General features: G+C 42.4%; 1 protein-coding gene across 5 annotated transcripts; it reads left to right on the forward strand.

Annotated features, from left to right (window-relative positions):
- The first annotated feature begins 1,639 nt into the window (after nt 1-1,639).
- LOC125153760 (zinc finger protein 615-like) lies at nt 1,640-17,054 on the forward strand. Of its 5 annotated transcripts, none has more exons than XM_047837255.1 (5): nt 1,640-2,250; nt 7,962-8,170; nt 10,097-10,223; nt 10,720-10,812; nt 14,245-17,054. In XM_047837255.1, exons 2-5 carry the CDS (start codon nt 8,156-8,158, stop codon nt 16,203-16,205), a joined length of 2,196 nt encoding a protein of 731 aa, XP_047693211.1. In that variant the 5' UTR covers nt 1,640-2,250; nt 7,962-8,155; the 3' UTR covers nt 16,206-17,054. The 5 variants fall into 5 exon arrangements, with proteins under 5 accessions (XP_047693211.1, XP_047693212.1, XP_047693214.1 ...); XM_047837256.1 differs by having other exon boundaries at nt 1,640-2,203; XM_047837258.1 differs by having other exon boundaries at nt 1,640-1,796.
- Nucleotides 17,055-18,168: the final 1,114 nt, after the last annotated feature.

The raw sequence follows: 18,168 nt of genomic DNA on the forward strand, positions 1-18,168 counted from the left end.
ATGTGTTAGAGGAGCTTCAAGAGAACCATATACCATACCTCACTGAGCAAGTCTGGTTCTGTCCTGTTTGTTACTGTCTTATTGGACACATTAGTCACAGTCCCTAGGAGGGGATGCTATCCAAAAGTGTGAATATAGAGATGGAAGGATAAATTTATTTTTTTAAATTAAAAAATGTTTATTTTTGAGAGAACAAGCAAGCGAGGGGCAGAGAGAGAGGGAGAAAGAAAATCCCAAGCAAGCTCTGAACTGTCAGTGCAGAGCCGGATGTGGGACTCGAACTCATGAACTGTGAGATTGACCTGAGCCAAAATCGAGAGTTGGACGTTTAACCGACTGAGCCACTCAGTGTGCAAGAGTAAATTTAAGAATCACAAGAGTGTTTATTTCCTTACATTTGTCAAAATTTATACCATAAATATCCTTGTACATGTTTGTTCTCAAAAAGATTAATTTCTACTGAATCAATTCTTAATATTAATCCCTGGCTCAAGGAGAATGAAAAGCTTAAATTGGATAATTGCAGATTGTACTCTAAAAACATTTTAGGGGCGCCTGGGTGGCGCAGTCGGTTAAGCGTCCGACTTCAGCCAGGTCACGATCTTGCGGTCCGTGAGTTGGAGCCCGGCGTCGGGCTCTGGGCTGATGGCTCGGAGCCTGGAGCCTGTTTCCGATGCTGTGTCTCCCTCTCTCTCTGCCCCTCCCCCGTTCATGCTCTGTCTCTCTCTGTCCCAAAAATAAATAAACGTTGAAAAAAAAATTTTTAATAAAAAAAAACATTTTACTAATTTACATACTCTGGTCTGAAGCCTGTCGTCCTAAACATACCAAATACCTAAAACTTATTAAATGTGGTGTGCATCTTTTAAACTTAGAACTGTGATAAGCATGATAATAACCTCAATTCATTCAAAGCTGTACATGGTGGACAACAGTTACCTACTAAGCAGATGAGAAAAAATAAAACTTAGGCTTAGCATAAGAGTGCCTTTATCCACATGGCCTCGCCACTGTGAATGTTGCTCATCATGAATGTTAAGGTTTAAAATGTTTTTGTTTCATGTTTATTTTGCATTTATTTGAATATTAGATGCATTTTAAAACTTGTTATGAGTACTTGCGACTTTTAAAAGTAAATGGCCTGTTTGTTAGTTATATAAAAAATTAGGTTGGCCTTTCTCTTATTCCTTTTGTAATAGGGTGTGGAAGAGTGGATCTCATGTATTGATCATAGGAATGGAAACTGGCACACTGACTCTGGAAAAGTTTGGCGGTTTCTCTTACACACACACACACACACACACACACACACACACACACACACTCAGGCCTTTCCTGTCCTTTCCCTCCATTCTTCCAATATATATGACAGGTTCAGTTGGATCCAAATTTAGGATTTTTATTGCTGTGACTGTTGATGCTTTTCGCAATTGACACATGTGGTATAACATTTTTTTTTTTTTTACACAACTTTTATTCTTGTGCAAGCTGTCACAGTTGCCTATTCCTGGCCACTGGTCCTCAGAGCCCTGCCTTCCTCTCTGGACCCAGGAAAAGCTCTGTGTGCAGCCTAGGCTCCGCCCTTCCCTGGGCACTGATCTTCTCTCACTTTCGCTGGCCTTAGTGGCCTTCCCACCCCATTACTCTTGCCCACGCCTAACTGGCGCGTTCCAGCGGTTTTCTTTCCTAATCAGTGACCGTCATCCCTGTGCCCTCAGAGCTTCTGCGAACGTTGTTCTCCGTCCAAAAGTCGCTTCAAACCCATTTCTGCTGGAAACTCCCCCGAGGAGGCTTCTGTGAGTTCTGTGCTGTACAAATACCTCCACTTCCTGTTAACAGGATCACTTCAACCGAGCCGTGTCCTAATTTTAATTTTCCAGTCCACTCGCTGAAAGGGATTTTCCCCGCACCGTTTTCTGCCTGGCGTAAGCTCCAAATTTGCTCCTCCTACCTGTGCGTTTCTGCCCAGACTGACGGGCCCTTTCACTTTCCCAGCCGCCCCTGCCGGCGGGCGCGGAATCGGGCTCTTGGCGCCCCGTAGGGCCGAGATCCAAGATGGCTGCCCCCACGGGGCATGGCCAGGGTGCGGCCATGTTGCCGCAGCGGCAAAGCCGGGGTCCAGTTGTCTTTTCTCTAGAAATGCTTCAGACCCTTGTTGGCCGCAGCCCCGCGGTGCTGAGGGACGCGGACGAAGTTCAGCGAAGTAAGTTCAGGTGCCGGTCGGTCGCAGTGGTGTGTGGCGAGAATCAGGTGCGTTCGCGGACTGTGGCCGGGGACGGTTCGTCGGCGTCTGCCTGGGGTGGTGTGGGTGGAATTCTTGCGGGAGGAGACCGTGGGTGGGTGTTCTTCCGTGTTAGGGTGTGCGCTTGCGGTGCCCGTGGTCTCGGTCAGGAGGTGCTCTCGTAGTTCTTGGGTAAAGATTTCTCGGGAACAGCGACCGGGTGCAGAGGGCACATTTGGGGGCCGTTTACTCGCTGGGGCTCAGAGATTGCGAGCGGGAGGGTGGTGGCGGTCAGCTGCAAGTGGAGCGGGTTTTGTTCGGGGCTCAAAGACATGCTGTTTCGGGGCTCACGGGTCGGGGTCCGTGGAGTTCACGCGGGGGCCGCCGGGTGCGTCGGGGGTACGGGTGGGAGCGTGGGCTGCGCCTGGATGCGGGGGGCTTGGCCGCGGCGTGCGGAGCTCGGGCCTGGGCCGCCGCCAACGACAGCGGGTGTGCGTCCCCGCTTCTGCCCTTTAGCCCCGGGTCCTTTTTTCAGCTCTGGTTTTTTGGCAGCCGGCGCCACTTCGTACCCTCGGACTCTCAGGAATGAAAGTTTTTGCCGAGATGAACGAGCCAGCCTATCTAATAGCAGTTTTATGTTGAAGTTGCCGCCTTTTCTCTTTTGTCCTCCGAGGTTCCTTGCACATTCTTCTTGGATATTTCTTTTCAGATTCTGACACAAGTAAAATCTCTTATCACACTGTACGTTCCGTTCACAAGGGATAATCCTTGTCAAAATTTTAGTAGATTTCAATTTGAGGCTTTTAGATTATGTGCTTAATATTTGTAATTCAGATAAGTTGTGTAAATGGTACTGTGATTTTCTCCTTGGCCTTATTTCATATAATAAACACTTACAAATTATTTTTAATGTGTGAACCGGTGATATTGTGAGTGGATTCGTATTAAGCATTTGCTTATGTATAATCTACATAGAGATGAAATGTTTGAGATGTTTAGGTATCATTCGGGGGACAGTTTATGATTATGCATTTATACCCTTGGATTTGTTCCCCAGCCTTTCGTTTCCAATATAAACTGTTTATTTTTATTGCAGTTGTAAGCGTGTTATTACTTTCTGACTCCCTTTTCCTTATCATTTTCTATAATGCAAAAGATAATTAACTGTAAATATTTATTTGCTACTTGGCCACCCTACTAAATTCTTATTACAGTATCTTTCTCTCCACCCAACATTTTAGTGTAGAAAATTTTCACACATACAGACATACTGAAAGAATTTTAAAGTAACCATTCATATACCTACCACCTAGATTTTACCATTAACTTCAGACTAGACTAGCTCTACCAGTTAGTTACCTGAGCTTCTATCCATCTTCTTTTCATGAATCAGTCTTCTTGTTGGTTTTGGTGCATTTTATTTATTTATTTTTAATGTTTATCTATTTTTGAGAGAGAGACAGAGCACTAGTGGGGGAGGGGCAGAGAGAGAGAGAGGGAGACACAGAATCCGAAGCAGGCTCCAGGCTCCGAGCGGTCAGCACAGAGCCCGAGTCGGGGCTCGAACTCACAGACCGTGAGATCATGACCTGAGCCCAAGTCGGACGCTTAGCCGACTGAGCCACCCAGGTGCCCCGGTTTTGGTGCATTTTAAAGACAGTTGCAGATCACTGCCAGTACTCTAAATGCCTCTGCAATTACATGATTAATAGCGTTCCAATAGCTTTTCACTTGTTTCCTTTGTTTACTTAATGAACAGAGATTTTATTTACAAATAGTCTTGGCCTGTTGTGTAGTGGAATGAAAGTGAATTTTGGAACGAAATTAATCTGATTTTTCAATTCCATTATGTGACGGGTGTGACCTGTGTCTTTTTCCCACTTGGCAAAAAGAGAAGTTAAACTCTCTCCCTCAGGGTTGTTTTGAAGATAAGTATAGTAAAATACCTAAAATTGTGGTCTGTGATGGCAGGAGCCTAGTGTATTTGAGTAAAAAGGCTGATAATTTCCCCATATTTATGGTTTTGTGCTGTGTAAAATTTGTATGTGTAACTCATTTTCTCTCTCCCTACCTCCTTCCTTACTTCTCTGTCTCTTTTTTAAAGTAAACTTGTGAACTTACATTAATGATCTAGCAACAGCAACTTAAATGTAGAATGCCAATAATTTTCTGACTTAAAACATAAGTGCTCTTATGAAAAAATATAATGAGGAACTAAAAATGACCTCTCAAATATTACACTGTTGTCAGTATTTCTTTTCAGAAGTTCTTAGAAGTGGATTTTTCGGTTACTGGTGATACTTTTATTGCCTGTTTTAAGTGAACGTTAGGTGTGGTTGGGTGGCTAAGTCGGTTGAGCAGCCGCATGTGACTCTGTGTTAAGCCGGAGTCAGGCTTGTGCTGCGTGTGGAGCCTGCTTAAGATTCTCTCCCTCCCTTTTCCCCTCTTCTCTGCTCGGGCTTTCTCTCTAAGAATGAATGAATGAATGAATGAATGAATGAATGAATGAATATATAAATAAAGAAATTTTTAAAATGTTAAATTATTCCCATGAAATGTCCTGCTCTTTAATACTGACCTTGACCTGTGTATGCTTTAAAATGGTCTAGATTTTTTTTTTTTTTTTTTTTAATATTTAGAGAGAGTGTGAGTGGGGGAACAGGGCCGAGGGGGAAAGAGAGAGAGAGAGAGAGAGAGAGAGACATTGAGAGAGAGAATCCTAAGCAGGCTCCATGCTCAGCACAGAGCTTGACACAGGGCGTGATCCTAAGACACTGGGATCATGACGTGGGCTGAAATCAAGAGTCAAGGCGCCCAACCGACTGAGCCACTGAGGCGCGCCTAGAATTAAAAATATATATTTTTTTAAGTTTACTTATTTATTTTGAGAGAGGAGAGCAAGCAAGTGGGGTAGGGGCAGAAAGAGTAGGCAAGAGAATTCCAAGCAGGCTCTGCACTGTCAGCACAGAGCCCTACTCCGGGCTTGAACTCACCAACCTCAAGATCATGACCTGAGCTGAGATCGAGGGTCAGTCGCTTAACCAACTGAGCCTCCTAGGCGCCCCTAGAATTTTTCTATTTAAGTGTTGTAGCCAGCCACCTGACTAAAGATGTACACAGACGTGTTAGGTGAATACTGATGATTTGCCTCTTTCTATATTCAAAAGTCATCTTTGATTATTTTTTCAAAGTGTGTTGTACTGGGTAATGTTTTCAGATGTAAATTCTCAACTCTACCTTTGTAGATAGAGTGTGAAAGCCTGAGAGAATGGTCAACAAGTGGATCTGACTGTATTCCCATAAAACTATTTACAAAAACAGGTGGTCTAGGCCCTGTGTTACTGACCCTTGATTTATTTATTTTTTTTAACGTTTTTATTTATTTTTGAGACAGAGAGAGACAGAGCATGAACGGGGGAGGGGCAGAGAGAGAGGGAGACACAGAATCGGAAGCAGGCTCCAGGCTCTGAGCCATCAGCCCAGAGCCTGACGCGGGGCTTGAACTCACGGACCGTGAGATCGTGACCTGAGCCGAAGTCGGACGCTTAACCGACTGAGCCACCCAGGCGCCCCTACTGACCCTTGATTTAGATGATTATGTGGCTTTTGTGTTCTCATTTGGAGTTGGGCAGGTAGAGCCCATGAACTGAATCTGGGCCAGTGCCTGTTTTTGTTAATAAAGTCTTATGGGAACTCAGCCACACCTATTTTTTTTTTTTTTTAATATGACTGCTTTTGACCTATAGTGGTATAGTTGAGTAGTTGCTACAGAAGCCATGTGCGTTATATTTTTTTCTCTTTTAACATGTAGTTATGTATGTTTAAAAATATATATATTAGTTTTATTCACACTAGAGATTGCAAAATAACATACAGTTTGTATTTGTCGAAATATTATGGTAATTAGTACTTTTATATTCTTCTCTGTCTATACAGAGATTTTAGAACAGTTTTTCATTCACCACTTCTATGTTATATGCTGCCATGGAATACTTTATTTTTTACTTTATTTATTTTATTTTATTATTAATATTTTTTAATGTTTATTTTTGAAAGAGAGAGAGAAAGAGAGATACAGAGTGTGAACGGGGGAGGGGCATACAGAGAGAGGGAGACACAGAATCCTAAGCACTCCAGGCTCTGAGCTGTCAGCACAGAACCCGACGTGGGGCCCGAACCCATGAAACTCGAGATCATGACCTTAGCCAAAGTCTGACACTTAACTGACTGAGCCACCCAGGTGCCCCTGTCATGGAATATATTAACTCTTCATGTTTTTAAAACCTTCTGAGAGATGATCATTGTTGTATTTCCAGTTGGTACTGATTTAGACTTCAACTCTTATTTACCAGTTTTATTTCTCTTGACTCCTTGCTCCTCTGCTTACATTGGAAGATCCTTTCCTTTTGCTTGAAGAACCTTCTTATTTGCTGTAACACAGGTCTTCTGACGAAGAATACTGTGTGCTTTCGCCTGAAAATTCAGTTCTATTTCTAAAGAATGTTTTTGCCAACTATCCTATACAGGTTTATACTTCTAATACTCTACAGAGTATGAAGAACTGGATGGCAATGAGAAATTATGAAGACAATGTATTATTATTTGCTTATTAGCATGATGTTCTCAAAATCAAAGTGTATGTCCCCTAGGATGTAAAAAGACTTTTGCAGAGGTAGATGGACATGCATGATTTAAGAGAAAAATGTGTATCTCTTACTGTCTGTGTGTCCTCTTTCCTGAAAATGATGGGCCTGAGGAGTCCCCTGCCACTTGGCCCACAGCACTTAATAAAAATACCGATTTTTTTTTAATTTTTAAATTTTAGTTAACACACTGTGCAATATTGGTTTCAAGGAGGGGCGCCTGGGTGGCGCAGTCGGTTAAGCGTCCGACTTCAGCCAGGTCACGATCTCGCGGTCTGTGAGTTCGAGCCCCGCGTCGGGCTCTGGGCTGATGGCTCAGAGCCTGGAGCCTGTTTCCGATTCTGTGTCTCCCTCTCTCTCTGCCCCTCCCCCGTTCATGCTCTGTCTCTCTCTGTCCCAAAAATTAAAAAAAAAAAAAAAAAAAATTAAAAAAAAAAATATTGGTTTCAAGGAGTAGAATTCAGTGATTCATCACTTGCATACCACAGCCAGTGGGGGGCGCCTGTGTGGCTCAGTTGGTTAAATATACAACACCCAGTGCTCATCCCAAGTGCCCTTCTTAGCACCCAGCACCCATCTAGCCCATCCCCCACCCACCTCCCTCCATCACTCCTCAGTTTCTTCTCTATCATGAAGAGCCTCTTTGTTATGCCCAGAGTTCGTGATCCCCAAAGACCACCAGGGAGCCGAGTCCGATGCAAAAGCAAAAGAGCCTTTATTCGAGCTAGCTCGAGCTCAATCCCCTACCTGCACCAACACAGCGGTGAGATACCGGGGAGAGAGAGCCAGTTTCAAAAGCACAAAGGTTTTATTGGGGTCTAGGGGCAGTTGGTGAGGTAATGGCTGTGGCCTCAGCCGATTGGCTGGGGAAGGGTCGTCGCCTTGGCCGATTGGCAAGGGAAGGGTCGGAGTCCTGTTACTCAAGGGGAGGAGGCGTGGTCGGCCAGCGTAGGTCCGCCCCTTCATCTTGTGGTTTTTTTCCCTCTCTTTTCAAAAAGACAGATCTTTGGGGGCCTTGGTTTAAGGTGAATGCATAGCGACAGTGACAATATTTGGGCCTAAAGAGATTGTGCCGCTCAGAGTAATTTGCTTTTCAGCCTGTAGGTGCTGGCTCCCCAGGGACAAGAGGAATCCAGGGAAAAAGGAGATGGATTCCAAGACTTAGGCATCAGCATTTCTGGGGAAACCTTTGACTGGAGACTGAGATTTTTGAACAGAAATTTAGAGCTGATCCAGAAGAGCTAAAGACAGAGCATCCCTGTTAGCACCCATTTCCCAAAATCAGAAGAAGATGATCCAGGCCCAGGTGACTTTTGGTTTCTTTTATTCTTTCCTCCCCCTCCCCCAATGGATTTGTAGAGGCCTGTAGAAAAAAAAAAAATCAGTGCAATTAAACAAAAAAGTTTGAATTGAGAATAGCAGGATATGGAGAAATCTGGGCCAAGTAGGATCAGGAACATATTTTTCGTAGGATTCATACTTTGTGGCTCTTGTTGGAATATATGTGATTGTGCAAGACCCTGTAGGTCACGATACCTGTCAATGTTGCATATATCTCTGACAGCCATCATAAGAGAATCTTGGTAAGTTACATGGTAGGCATTAGTTACTGTGATCTGTTTCTACTGCCAACACTTCTGATACCAAACATGTGAATTTTTTCATACCAACGACCAGTTCCTCAACTCTCTAGACACCACTGTGTACAATTTGATTCAATCTTGACGCTAACTACCTGGAGTTACTATCGTACTCCACAAGTTTATAGGGCTCAGTCCCACAAGACTGACCTCATTACAGATGCCAAGCATTAGGTGCCCAGGGTACCCATACTTCTGACTTGGCTACAAATGGGCAGTTCCCACAATCCCTTCCTTGGGTTCGAGAATTCACTCCAGTGGCTCACTTAACTCAGGAAAACACTTTACTTCACATTTACCAGTTTATTATAAAGGCTACAAGATGGGAACAACCAAATGGAAGAGAAGCATAGGGGAAGGTATGGGAGAAGGGGCGAGGACCTTCCATGCCATCTCCAAGCAAGCCACCCTCCCAGCACCTTGATGTGTTAACCAACATGGAAGCACTCCAGCCCTGTAGTTTAGTGTTTTTTATGGAAGTTTCATTATGTAGAGGCGATTGATGAAATCACTGGCCATTTAGTGATTATCTCAATCTCTAGTTCCTCTCCCCTCCCTACCCTGGGGTAGGGCTGACACTTCCAGCCCTCTAATCAATAGCTTGGTTCTCATAACAATCAGCCACATCCTTAGGGTATCTAGGGGCCCACCAGAGTTACCTCGTTAATATAAATTCGGGTATGGTTGAAAGGGGCTTGTTACAAATAACACAAGGTGCCCCTCCCACCGCAAGCCCTTCTAAAGGCTTTAGGAGCTTTGTGATAGGAACTGGAGATGAAAACAAATATATACCTCTTATTATATCACAGTATCACAGGCATCGACTGTGAGGAGAAAACAGACTAGTTCCTTGAGGGAATGTTAATGTTTCATGACACATAGGTTTGAAGTTCACATAGGTCTTTGATCGTTCTTCATAGATCTGTTGTGGTGAGTAAAGGCCTTAACTGCCCTTACTTCTCATAAATGTAAAAACGTGGTTCCTGCAGCTGTTTCTTCATTGTTTCTATTGTAGTGTTAACTCTGCCTAATGATATGCACACATACATATATATATTTGTCTATGTACATCTATGTGTCTATAAGTATATTTGTAGTTTTTTTTATAAATTTGCTTGATGATTAATCTCTTTGCTTTATACATGTATTATATGGTTCCTTTATTTTGTTTAGTATATTAACCACTGAAATTAGTATGGGTTTTCTGGTGATTCTAGCATATCTGCAGTCTTCATCACTGATTTTGGTATTGGTTCACATGCTCGTGGTGAACTTAGAAATCTGTGTTATTCATCTACGTACTTCCATATTGGCAAATAGATGCTCAAATTTATACAGATGTTCTTACACCAGCAAGAGGATTTAATGGTACATATTACAGAAACTTTCTCTGATTTTCAACTTTGTTTGATGAAGAGAAGACTGCACAGTGACATAATATTTTACAAGATTTCTTATTCTATCACCATGTATTAAAGAACAAAACCCACCAATTTCCTTTATGGTGAAATGAACAGAATAGTTTCCCTTATCCATTTTTTACATATCACTGAAAGAATATCATTTCATTAAATGTAACTGTGTTATAACAGGAATCCCTGACATTTGAGGACGTGGCCGTGGGCTTCTCCCGGGAGGAGTGGCAGCTCCTGGCCCCCTCCCAGAAGGACCTGTACCGGGATGTGATGCTGGAGAACTACAGGAACTTGGTGTCCGTGGGTGAGGACGACTCCCCTGTGTCTCTCACAGAGTGCTCTGCCTGTGGTTTTTTTCTTTCTCAGCTACTTAACTCTTTAGTACTCTGACATGATAGATTCTCGCATCCTTTTCTTCTCTCAGACAAGAGGATATAATGTCCCCTCTCTTGAGAGAAAAGCCTTGATGTTTACAGATGTGAAACATTGTTTATTCCCTAAAATGTAACATTATGCCCTCCTGATATACCCCAGGCCATGGAGTCGTCTTCTTCTTTTTCTTTCTTTTTTTAAGGTTATTTATTTATTTTGAGAGAGAGAGAAAGTGTGAGTCAGGGAGGGGCAGAGAGAAGGGAGAGAGAGAGAGTCCCAAGCAGGCTCCGAACTGCCAGCGCAGAGCCCAACATGGAGCTTGACCCCGCGAACCACGAGATCGTGAGCTGAGCTACAGTCGGACGCTGAACCAACTGAGCCACCCCGGTGCCCTAACCACTGAGTCCTCTATCATTTCTCACGAACAGGGTATCTCGCCAGCAAACCAGATGCACTCTCCAAGTTGGAAGGAGGAGAACTTTGGACAACAGAAGATGAGATCGACAGTCGAATCTGCCCCGGTGAGTGAGAAGTTGGCAGGGTGGGGGGTGGCTGCAGAAGCAGTACCCTGGTCAGACAGAGAAGGCGTCACAGCTGTGACAGCCCCTCCCCACATCTGTTTTCCCCTATGGGAACTCTTCTTCTTTGTTGAAATTTCGAGGAAAATATATCCCTTTTTTTCTTTTGAGATCTGATCCCTGTTCCCTGTTTGCTTTATATACTTCTTGTTTTTGTTTGTTTTGCATAGTCATCTTCTTCCTCGGACTTTCTAATCTTCATCCACTGTGACAGTGTCTCTCCTGCTGTGAAATTCCACTTTCCAGGCCTTTCTGGAAAAAAACAACTTTGACTTCCCCACTTTTTTCTCACTACTATGCCTGCTTACCAGGAAATAATGATTTCCTTCCATAACTTCTGACTATACCTTTGACACTTGGTCTCCATGGTAACCTGGCTTTTGCTGTGCATTTATGTCGTTCTTTGCCCCCACCCCCACCCCGGGAACCCCTGAAGTTCTCCATACTTTTGTTCTCGTTTTCTTCTCAGTTCTCCTCACTCTTAAGTTTCCTCCATTCCCGGGAGTCAACCTCTTTCTCTTTTTCTTAAGATGTCAATTGACTTCTCTCTCAATATTGCCTAATGCATGCTTTCATCCTATATATTTTACCCTTCTTCATGGCAGCCAGCCGTAACTTCCCATTCTGTGTGTGAGCACAGGAATCCTCTTCTCTTCATCCTTTTTTTAAAATGCAGGTTCTTGAGGTGCCTGGGTGGCTCAGTCGGTTGAGCATCCAACTCTTGGTTTTGGCTCAGGTCATGATCTCACGGCTTCGTGGGCTCAAACCCACAGAGCATCGGGTTCTGTGCTAGCAGCACGGAGCCTGCTTGGGATTCTCTGTCTCCCTCTGTCTCTGCCTCTCCCTTGCTTGTGCTGTCTCTGTCTTTCTCAAAAAATAAATAAATAAACTTAAAAAAAAAATAAAATTTAGGTTCTCTTTGAGTTCAACACAACTACACATTTTAAATTGTCCCCATCCTGGCATTACCTTGAATGTTCTCTGCTTGCTGAGCTCTCAAAGGTTATTTAATTAACAAGAAAATATCTTTTTTAACATGCCACATGATTGCCAGCCCAAACTGGGTCATAAGTTATGTCTGCTTCAAATGATTTCCTTCATGGTTTTGTTAATTCAGATTTTCCTTTAATTATTAGATGTTATCACTGCATTTATTTTCCTAAAGCTTTTGTTTTCACATATTTTTTTAAAATTTTTATTATTTATTTTTGAGAGAGAGAGAGACAGAGCACGAGCAGGGGAGGGTTAGAGAGAAAGATGCAGAATCCGAAGCAGGCTCCAGGCTCTGAAGCACTCCCTGACATTATTATTATTGTTGTTGTTGTTGTTGTTGTTGTTGTTATTATTATTGTAATTCAGTCACACCCTGATACTGGATGTACCCATGTATTATTACTTTTCAATTTGTAAAGTGATGGCAAAATGGGGCACCTGGGTGGTTCTGTAGATTGAGCGTCCAACTTCGGCTCAGGTCATGATCTCACAGTTCGTGAATTGGAGCCCCACGTCGGGCTCTGTGCTGACAGTTCGGAGCCTGGAGCCTGCTTTGGATTCTGTGCCTCCCTCTCTCTCTGCCCCTCCGCCACTCACTGTCTCTGTCTCTCTGTCTCTCTCTCAAAAATGAATAAATGTTAAAATAAATAAATAAATATAAAAAATAAATTTAAAGTGATAGCAAATGGAATTTCTACTAATTTTTCAAGAACTTGAGTCTGATTTTTTTTTTTAATTCAAGTATAATTAACATACAGTGTTATATTAGTTTCAGGTGTACAATTCAACAATCTAGGGGTGCCTGTGTGGCTCACTCGGTTAAGCATCCAGCTCTTGATCTTGGCTCAGGTCATGATCTCACGGTTCATGAGTTTGAGCCCTCTAGTAACACAAAGCCTGCTTGGGATTCTGTCTCTCCCTCTCTCTATCCCTTCCCTGCTCTCATGTGCTCATCTCTCTCTCAAAATAAATCAACTTTTAAAAAAATCTCACATTTTAAGATGTAATTTCACATTTTAAGATCACATCTTCACATTTAGCATGCATGTTTCACAATGCATGCTAGATTTTCCCCTCATTCTGGACTTCAGTAATATTCCTTATTTTAGTGAGAGACATTTTGTCCAGCAGGCCAAGCCACACAATTCCTGAAGTGATCCTTGAGTCCTCGCTTTCATTAACCTCTTCCCACTTCTCCCATTGAGCCCATCAGTGAACCTTATCTTTTCTTTAAATACATCTTGATTTCCTCTACCTCTTACTTCTCCACTGCTTCTTTAACTGTGTTTCACAAACTGCAATTGCCTTCTTTAATCCTTTGCTTCAGTTGTCTATACCTAGAATAAAATCAGGATGTTTTACAGATTTAACTCAATTCTGATACTATCTACCTGGAAAGAATGTCAGATCCTATAAGCTGAAGGTTCAGTCCCACAAGTCTGTCCCTACTTCAGATGTCAGTTGCAAGTCCAGATTGTTACCTATGCTTCTGTCCATCTGGCTATAAATTGTAGATTCCCATGTCCCCCTCTTTGGGTTCAATTAATTTGCTAGAGTAGCTCACAGAACTCAGAGAAACACTTGTGTTTGCCAGCTTAATAAAGGATTTATAAAGGATACAGATGAACAGCCAGATGAAGAGGTACATAGGGCAAAGTATGAAGGATTTCTGAATGCAGGAGCTTCTGTCTCCATGGAACTGGGGTGCACCACCCTCCTGGCACAAGGATGTGTTTACCAACCCAGAAGCTGATCAGATCTTATTTAAGAGTTTCTATAGAGCTTTTTAAAAAAAAAAAAAAATGTTTATTTATTTTGAAAGAAAAAGAATGAGCAGGGGAGGGGGAGAGAGAAAGAGAGAATCCCAAGCAGGCTCCGTGCTGTCAGCACAGAGCCTGACATGGAGCTCAATATCACAAACTGTGAGATCATGATTTGAGCCAAAGTCGAGTCAAGAGCTTAACTGACTGAGCCACCCAGGTGCCCCGAGAGTTTCTGTACAGCTGTAATCTCTAGTTCCTCCTGCCTTTCCCTTTCTTGGTGGGTGGGGCTGAAAGTTCCAACCTTATAATCAATTGGTCTTTCTGGGTACCAGCCCCATTTCGTGGTTGTGTAGGAACCCTATGCTAAATCGCCTCATTAGCATAAACTCAGTTGTGATTGAAAGGGCTTGTTATGAATAACAAAAGAAACTCCCGTTAGGACATTTAGAAGCTCTGTACCAAGAACTGTGGATAGAGACCAAATGTATTTCTTATTATACCACCTGTAGGATTGTCACTTAAAATAACTACTTCACATGAAGGCCTTTTTAGAACAGTTTTATTCCAAACTAAGATTATGAGAGATGACAGAGTGATTCATTGTTCTCTTCTCTCCTAGAAATCAGGAAAGTTGATGATCCCCTGCAGTGTCAGTTACAAAATCGAAGCATTCAGAAGAGTGTGGAACAATGCTGTGAACATAATACATTTGCAAGCATTTTTAACCAGAGTGAAAGTGATTTTCTGTTGAAACAAAATTATGATATGTTTGATTTACATGAAAAACCTTTAAAATCAAATTCAAGTTTGGAAAGCCAGAGTATAAGCTGTGATTTGGAGAACTCTGCTGAGTTTCATGAAGATGGGAAATCCCTTCTTTATGGTAACCACGAACAATTTTATAGTGTAAATAAATTTCCTGTAGGTGTAAAACCCATTAATAATAATTCCCAGGTCATGAAACAACCGAGAACTCAAAATACGCAGAAAGCCCATGTATGCAGTGAATGTGGGAAAGCCTTTGTCAAGGTGTCTCAGCTCACTGATCATCAGAGAGTTCATACTAGAGAGAAACCTCATGGATGCGGTATGTGTCGGAAAGCATTCTCCAGAAAATCCAGGCTAATTGAACATCAGAGAATTCATACAGGACTGAAACATTATGAATGCACTGAATGTGACAAAACATTTCCTAAGAAATCACAATTCAACATACACCAGAAAACTCATATGGGACAGAAGCCTTATACATGTAATGAATGCGGGAAGGCGTTCATCAAGAAATGTCGGCTCGTTTATCATCAGCGAACTCATACAGGAGAGAAGCCCCATGAATGCAGTCTATGTGAGAAAGCCTTCTCTACAAAGTTTAGTCTCACTACGCATCAGAAAACTCATACAGGAGAGAAACCATATATATGCAATGAATGTGGAAAAGGCTTCATTGAGAAGAGGCGTCTTGTTGCACATCATCGAACTCATACTGGCGAGAAACCTTTTATATGCGATGAATGTGGGAAAGGTTTCACCCTGAAGAACAGTCTTCTCACACATCAGCAAACTCATACAGAAGAGAAATTGTATACATGCAGTGAATGTGGAAAAGGCTTTTCAATGAAGCACTGTCTCATCGTACATCAGCGAACTCATACGGGAGAGAAACCCTACACATGCAGTGAGTGTGGAAAAGGCTTCACCTTGAAGAGTCCGCTCATCAGACATCAGCGAACACATACGGGAGAGAAACCCTATGTGTGTAGTGTATGTGGAAAAGGCTTCACCATGAAGAGTGATCTCATTGTACATCAGCGAACTCATACTGCAGAGAAACCATATATATGCAGTGATTGCGGGAAAGGCTTCACCGTGAAGAGCCGCCTGATTGTACACCAGCGAACTCATACGGGAGAGAGACCCTACATATGCAGTGAATGTGGGAAAGGCTTTCCAGCAAAGATACGGCTGGTCGGACATCAACGAACTCACACGGGAGAGAAGCCCTATATATGCAGTGAATGTGGAAAAGGCTTCACAGAGAAGAGTCATCTCAACGTGCACAGGCGCACTCATACAGGAGAGAAACCCTATGTATGCAGTGAGTGTGGCAAAGGCTTAACTGGGAAAAGCATGCTCGTTGCACATTTGCGAACTCATACCGGGGAAAAACCGTATATATGCAGTGAGTGTGGAAAGGGCTTCACCATGAAGAGTACTCTAGGTATACATCAGCAGACTCATACCGGAGAGAAGCCATACAAATGCAACGAATGTGATAAAGCCTTCCGGAAGAAGACCTGCCTCGTACAACATCAGAGATTTCACACGGGAAAAACCTCCTTTGCATGTACCGAATGTGGAAAATTTTCTTTGCGCAAAAATGATCTCATTACCCATCAGAGAATTCACACGGGAGAGAAACCATTTGAATGCAGGGAATGTGGGAAAGCCTTCACGACCAAGTCAGGGCTCAATGTTCATCAAAGAAAACATACCGGAGAGAGGCCCTACGGATGCAGTGATTGTGGGAAAACTTTTGCCCACTTGTCAATCCTTGTTAAACACAAGAGAATTCACAGATAGTCACTTTGGGAAAACCTGTTGCCAGTTGTAGGCCCTCAAGATAATATTTTGCAATGAAGAATGAATGCAAAGAATGGTATTATCTTTAGTGATCAGTTGTGTCACATTTTACGTTGACAAAAAATTTATAAAACTGCTCGCGCAGTCAGCCTTGATGAAAATATCTTAGGACATTATACATCTAAAAAGTGTTGACTAAGATAGATTCTATGAATGTGACAGACTAGGAAAGCCTTCGGTGGGAAGAAGACCTATCACGTGATCATCACAGATCATGAACGACTAGGAAAGCCTTTGCCCAGAAGTTAAGACCTCAATAGATGTTAATTCACACTAGAGAAGTACTTTCCTATGGTAATAAATATAGTCCGGTCTTGAAGTAACGTATTTGCCAGGAAATCCACACAGAGATAACTTAGGAACACGTTCAATGTGGTGGACTTTACCAAAATACCAGACAACTTAAGGAAAGAGGCCTTGGGGAAATGATGAAGGAGAGTTCTGTCATATGTCTAAACATAACAGATAATATACCTCTCAGACATTGAGAACAGGATACCTTCAGCCATATATCTGACTGCCTTGTCATTGATGTTACCAATTTTAAATCATGGCAGTTACTCTTATCATGTATTAAATTTTAATATGTGCAATGCAGGAGTGTTCTATGAGTGTTCTCTGCCTGTTTCATTATATAATTAACCCTTGAATTTCTTTGTTCCAAGTTTAATTGTTATTACCAAATACTTGAATTACTTCAGAATGAAACGATATATTCATATGTGTAACTCAATATATTTGGATGTGTTTAACCAAGTTTATAAGCAGCATCAAGTGGTTTATAAAATTAATGTAAATGCAACGTTTATATGACTTCTAATTTTTTTTAAGTTCATTTATTTTGAAATAGAGACCGAGATGGGAGAGGGCAGAGAGAGAGGGAGAGAGAGAGAGAATCCCAAGCAGGCTCTGTACCATCAGTGCAGAGCCCAATGCGGGGTTTGAGCTCACGAACCGTGAGGTCATGACCGTCAGATGCTTAACCGACTGAGCTACCTCGGCGTCGTATGTGAGTTTTAATTTTGAAATAAGTTTAGAATCACAAAAACGAGTATTTCTGAGATTTCCTAAATGCCCTTCAGCCAGCTGTTTCCAAAGGTAAAACCTTACATAACCGTAGTCCAATATCAAATAGAGGAAAGTGAAATTATTATATTACTTTTAACCACAGGATTTACTTGGATCTCACCAGTTTTCACATGCACTCATTTTTGGTTTTTATATATAGCTTTAAGAAACTTTATCACATATGTAGGTTTCTGTAACCAACACCACAGTAAAAATTCAGAATGTGTTGTCGACACAAACTCCCCATGCCACCCCTTCATAGGGACACTTTTCCCTGACCCTAAACCCTGGCATCAGAGATTCTATAAATTTGTCATTTATAGAACATTAATTAGAAAAGTAGAGTCATTTAGCACTTAATTTTTGAAGTTGGCTATTTGACCTTATGAGATAATAGGAAATATATAGGTCTCTGCCCCTTGTGGCCAGCTGCCCCTGGTTGCCGGCACACGCTCCTGAAACCCTTGTAAATTCCTAAGTGATAAGTGCATTAGGAGCAATTTTTATTCTAATGAGGTGACTCTGGGTGGGCTCCTGTAAGGCTTCTGGATGAGGACCAAGCCATAATTAAAAAGTTTGCAACATTCTGCCCAACACCCATCTTCCAGGGAGGGGAGAGGGAAATTGAGTCAATAATTGGTCAGTCCTGAAGAAGCCTCCATAAAATCCCCAACGAGGGTGAGCTTCCAGGTAGGTGAACACAGCCAGGTTGGGGGAGGGCAACATAACACAACTCCACCAAGACAGAAGCTTGTGCTTGGGACCCTTCCAGGTCTCATTCCATGTGTCTCTTCATCTGGCCGTGTACCTATATGCTTTAACCTAGCTTTTAATT

Source organism: Prionailurus viverrinus, chromosome E2 (genome assembly GCF_022837055.1).
Source record: "Prionailurus viverrinus isolate Anna chromosome E2, UM_Priviv_1.0, whole genome shotgun sequence".
Lineage (NCBI taxonomy): Eukaryota > Metazoa > Chordata > Mammalia > Carnivora > Felidae > Prionailurus > Prionailurus viverrinus.

Excerpts from the sequence above, each read along its gene's own strand:
- LOC125153760 (XM_047837255.1), top strand. Across the intron at positions 10,224-10,719 it reads CAGGAACTTGGTGTCCGTGG|GGTATCTCGCCAGCAAACCA; the intron begins GTGAGGACGACT and ends TCTCACGAACAG. Across the intron at positions 10,813-14,244 it reads CGACAGTCGAATCTGCCCCG|AAATCAGGAAAGTTGATGAT; the intron begins GTGAGTGAGAAG and ends CTTCTCTCCTAG.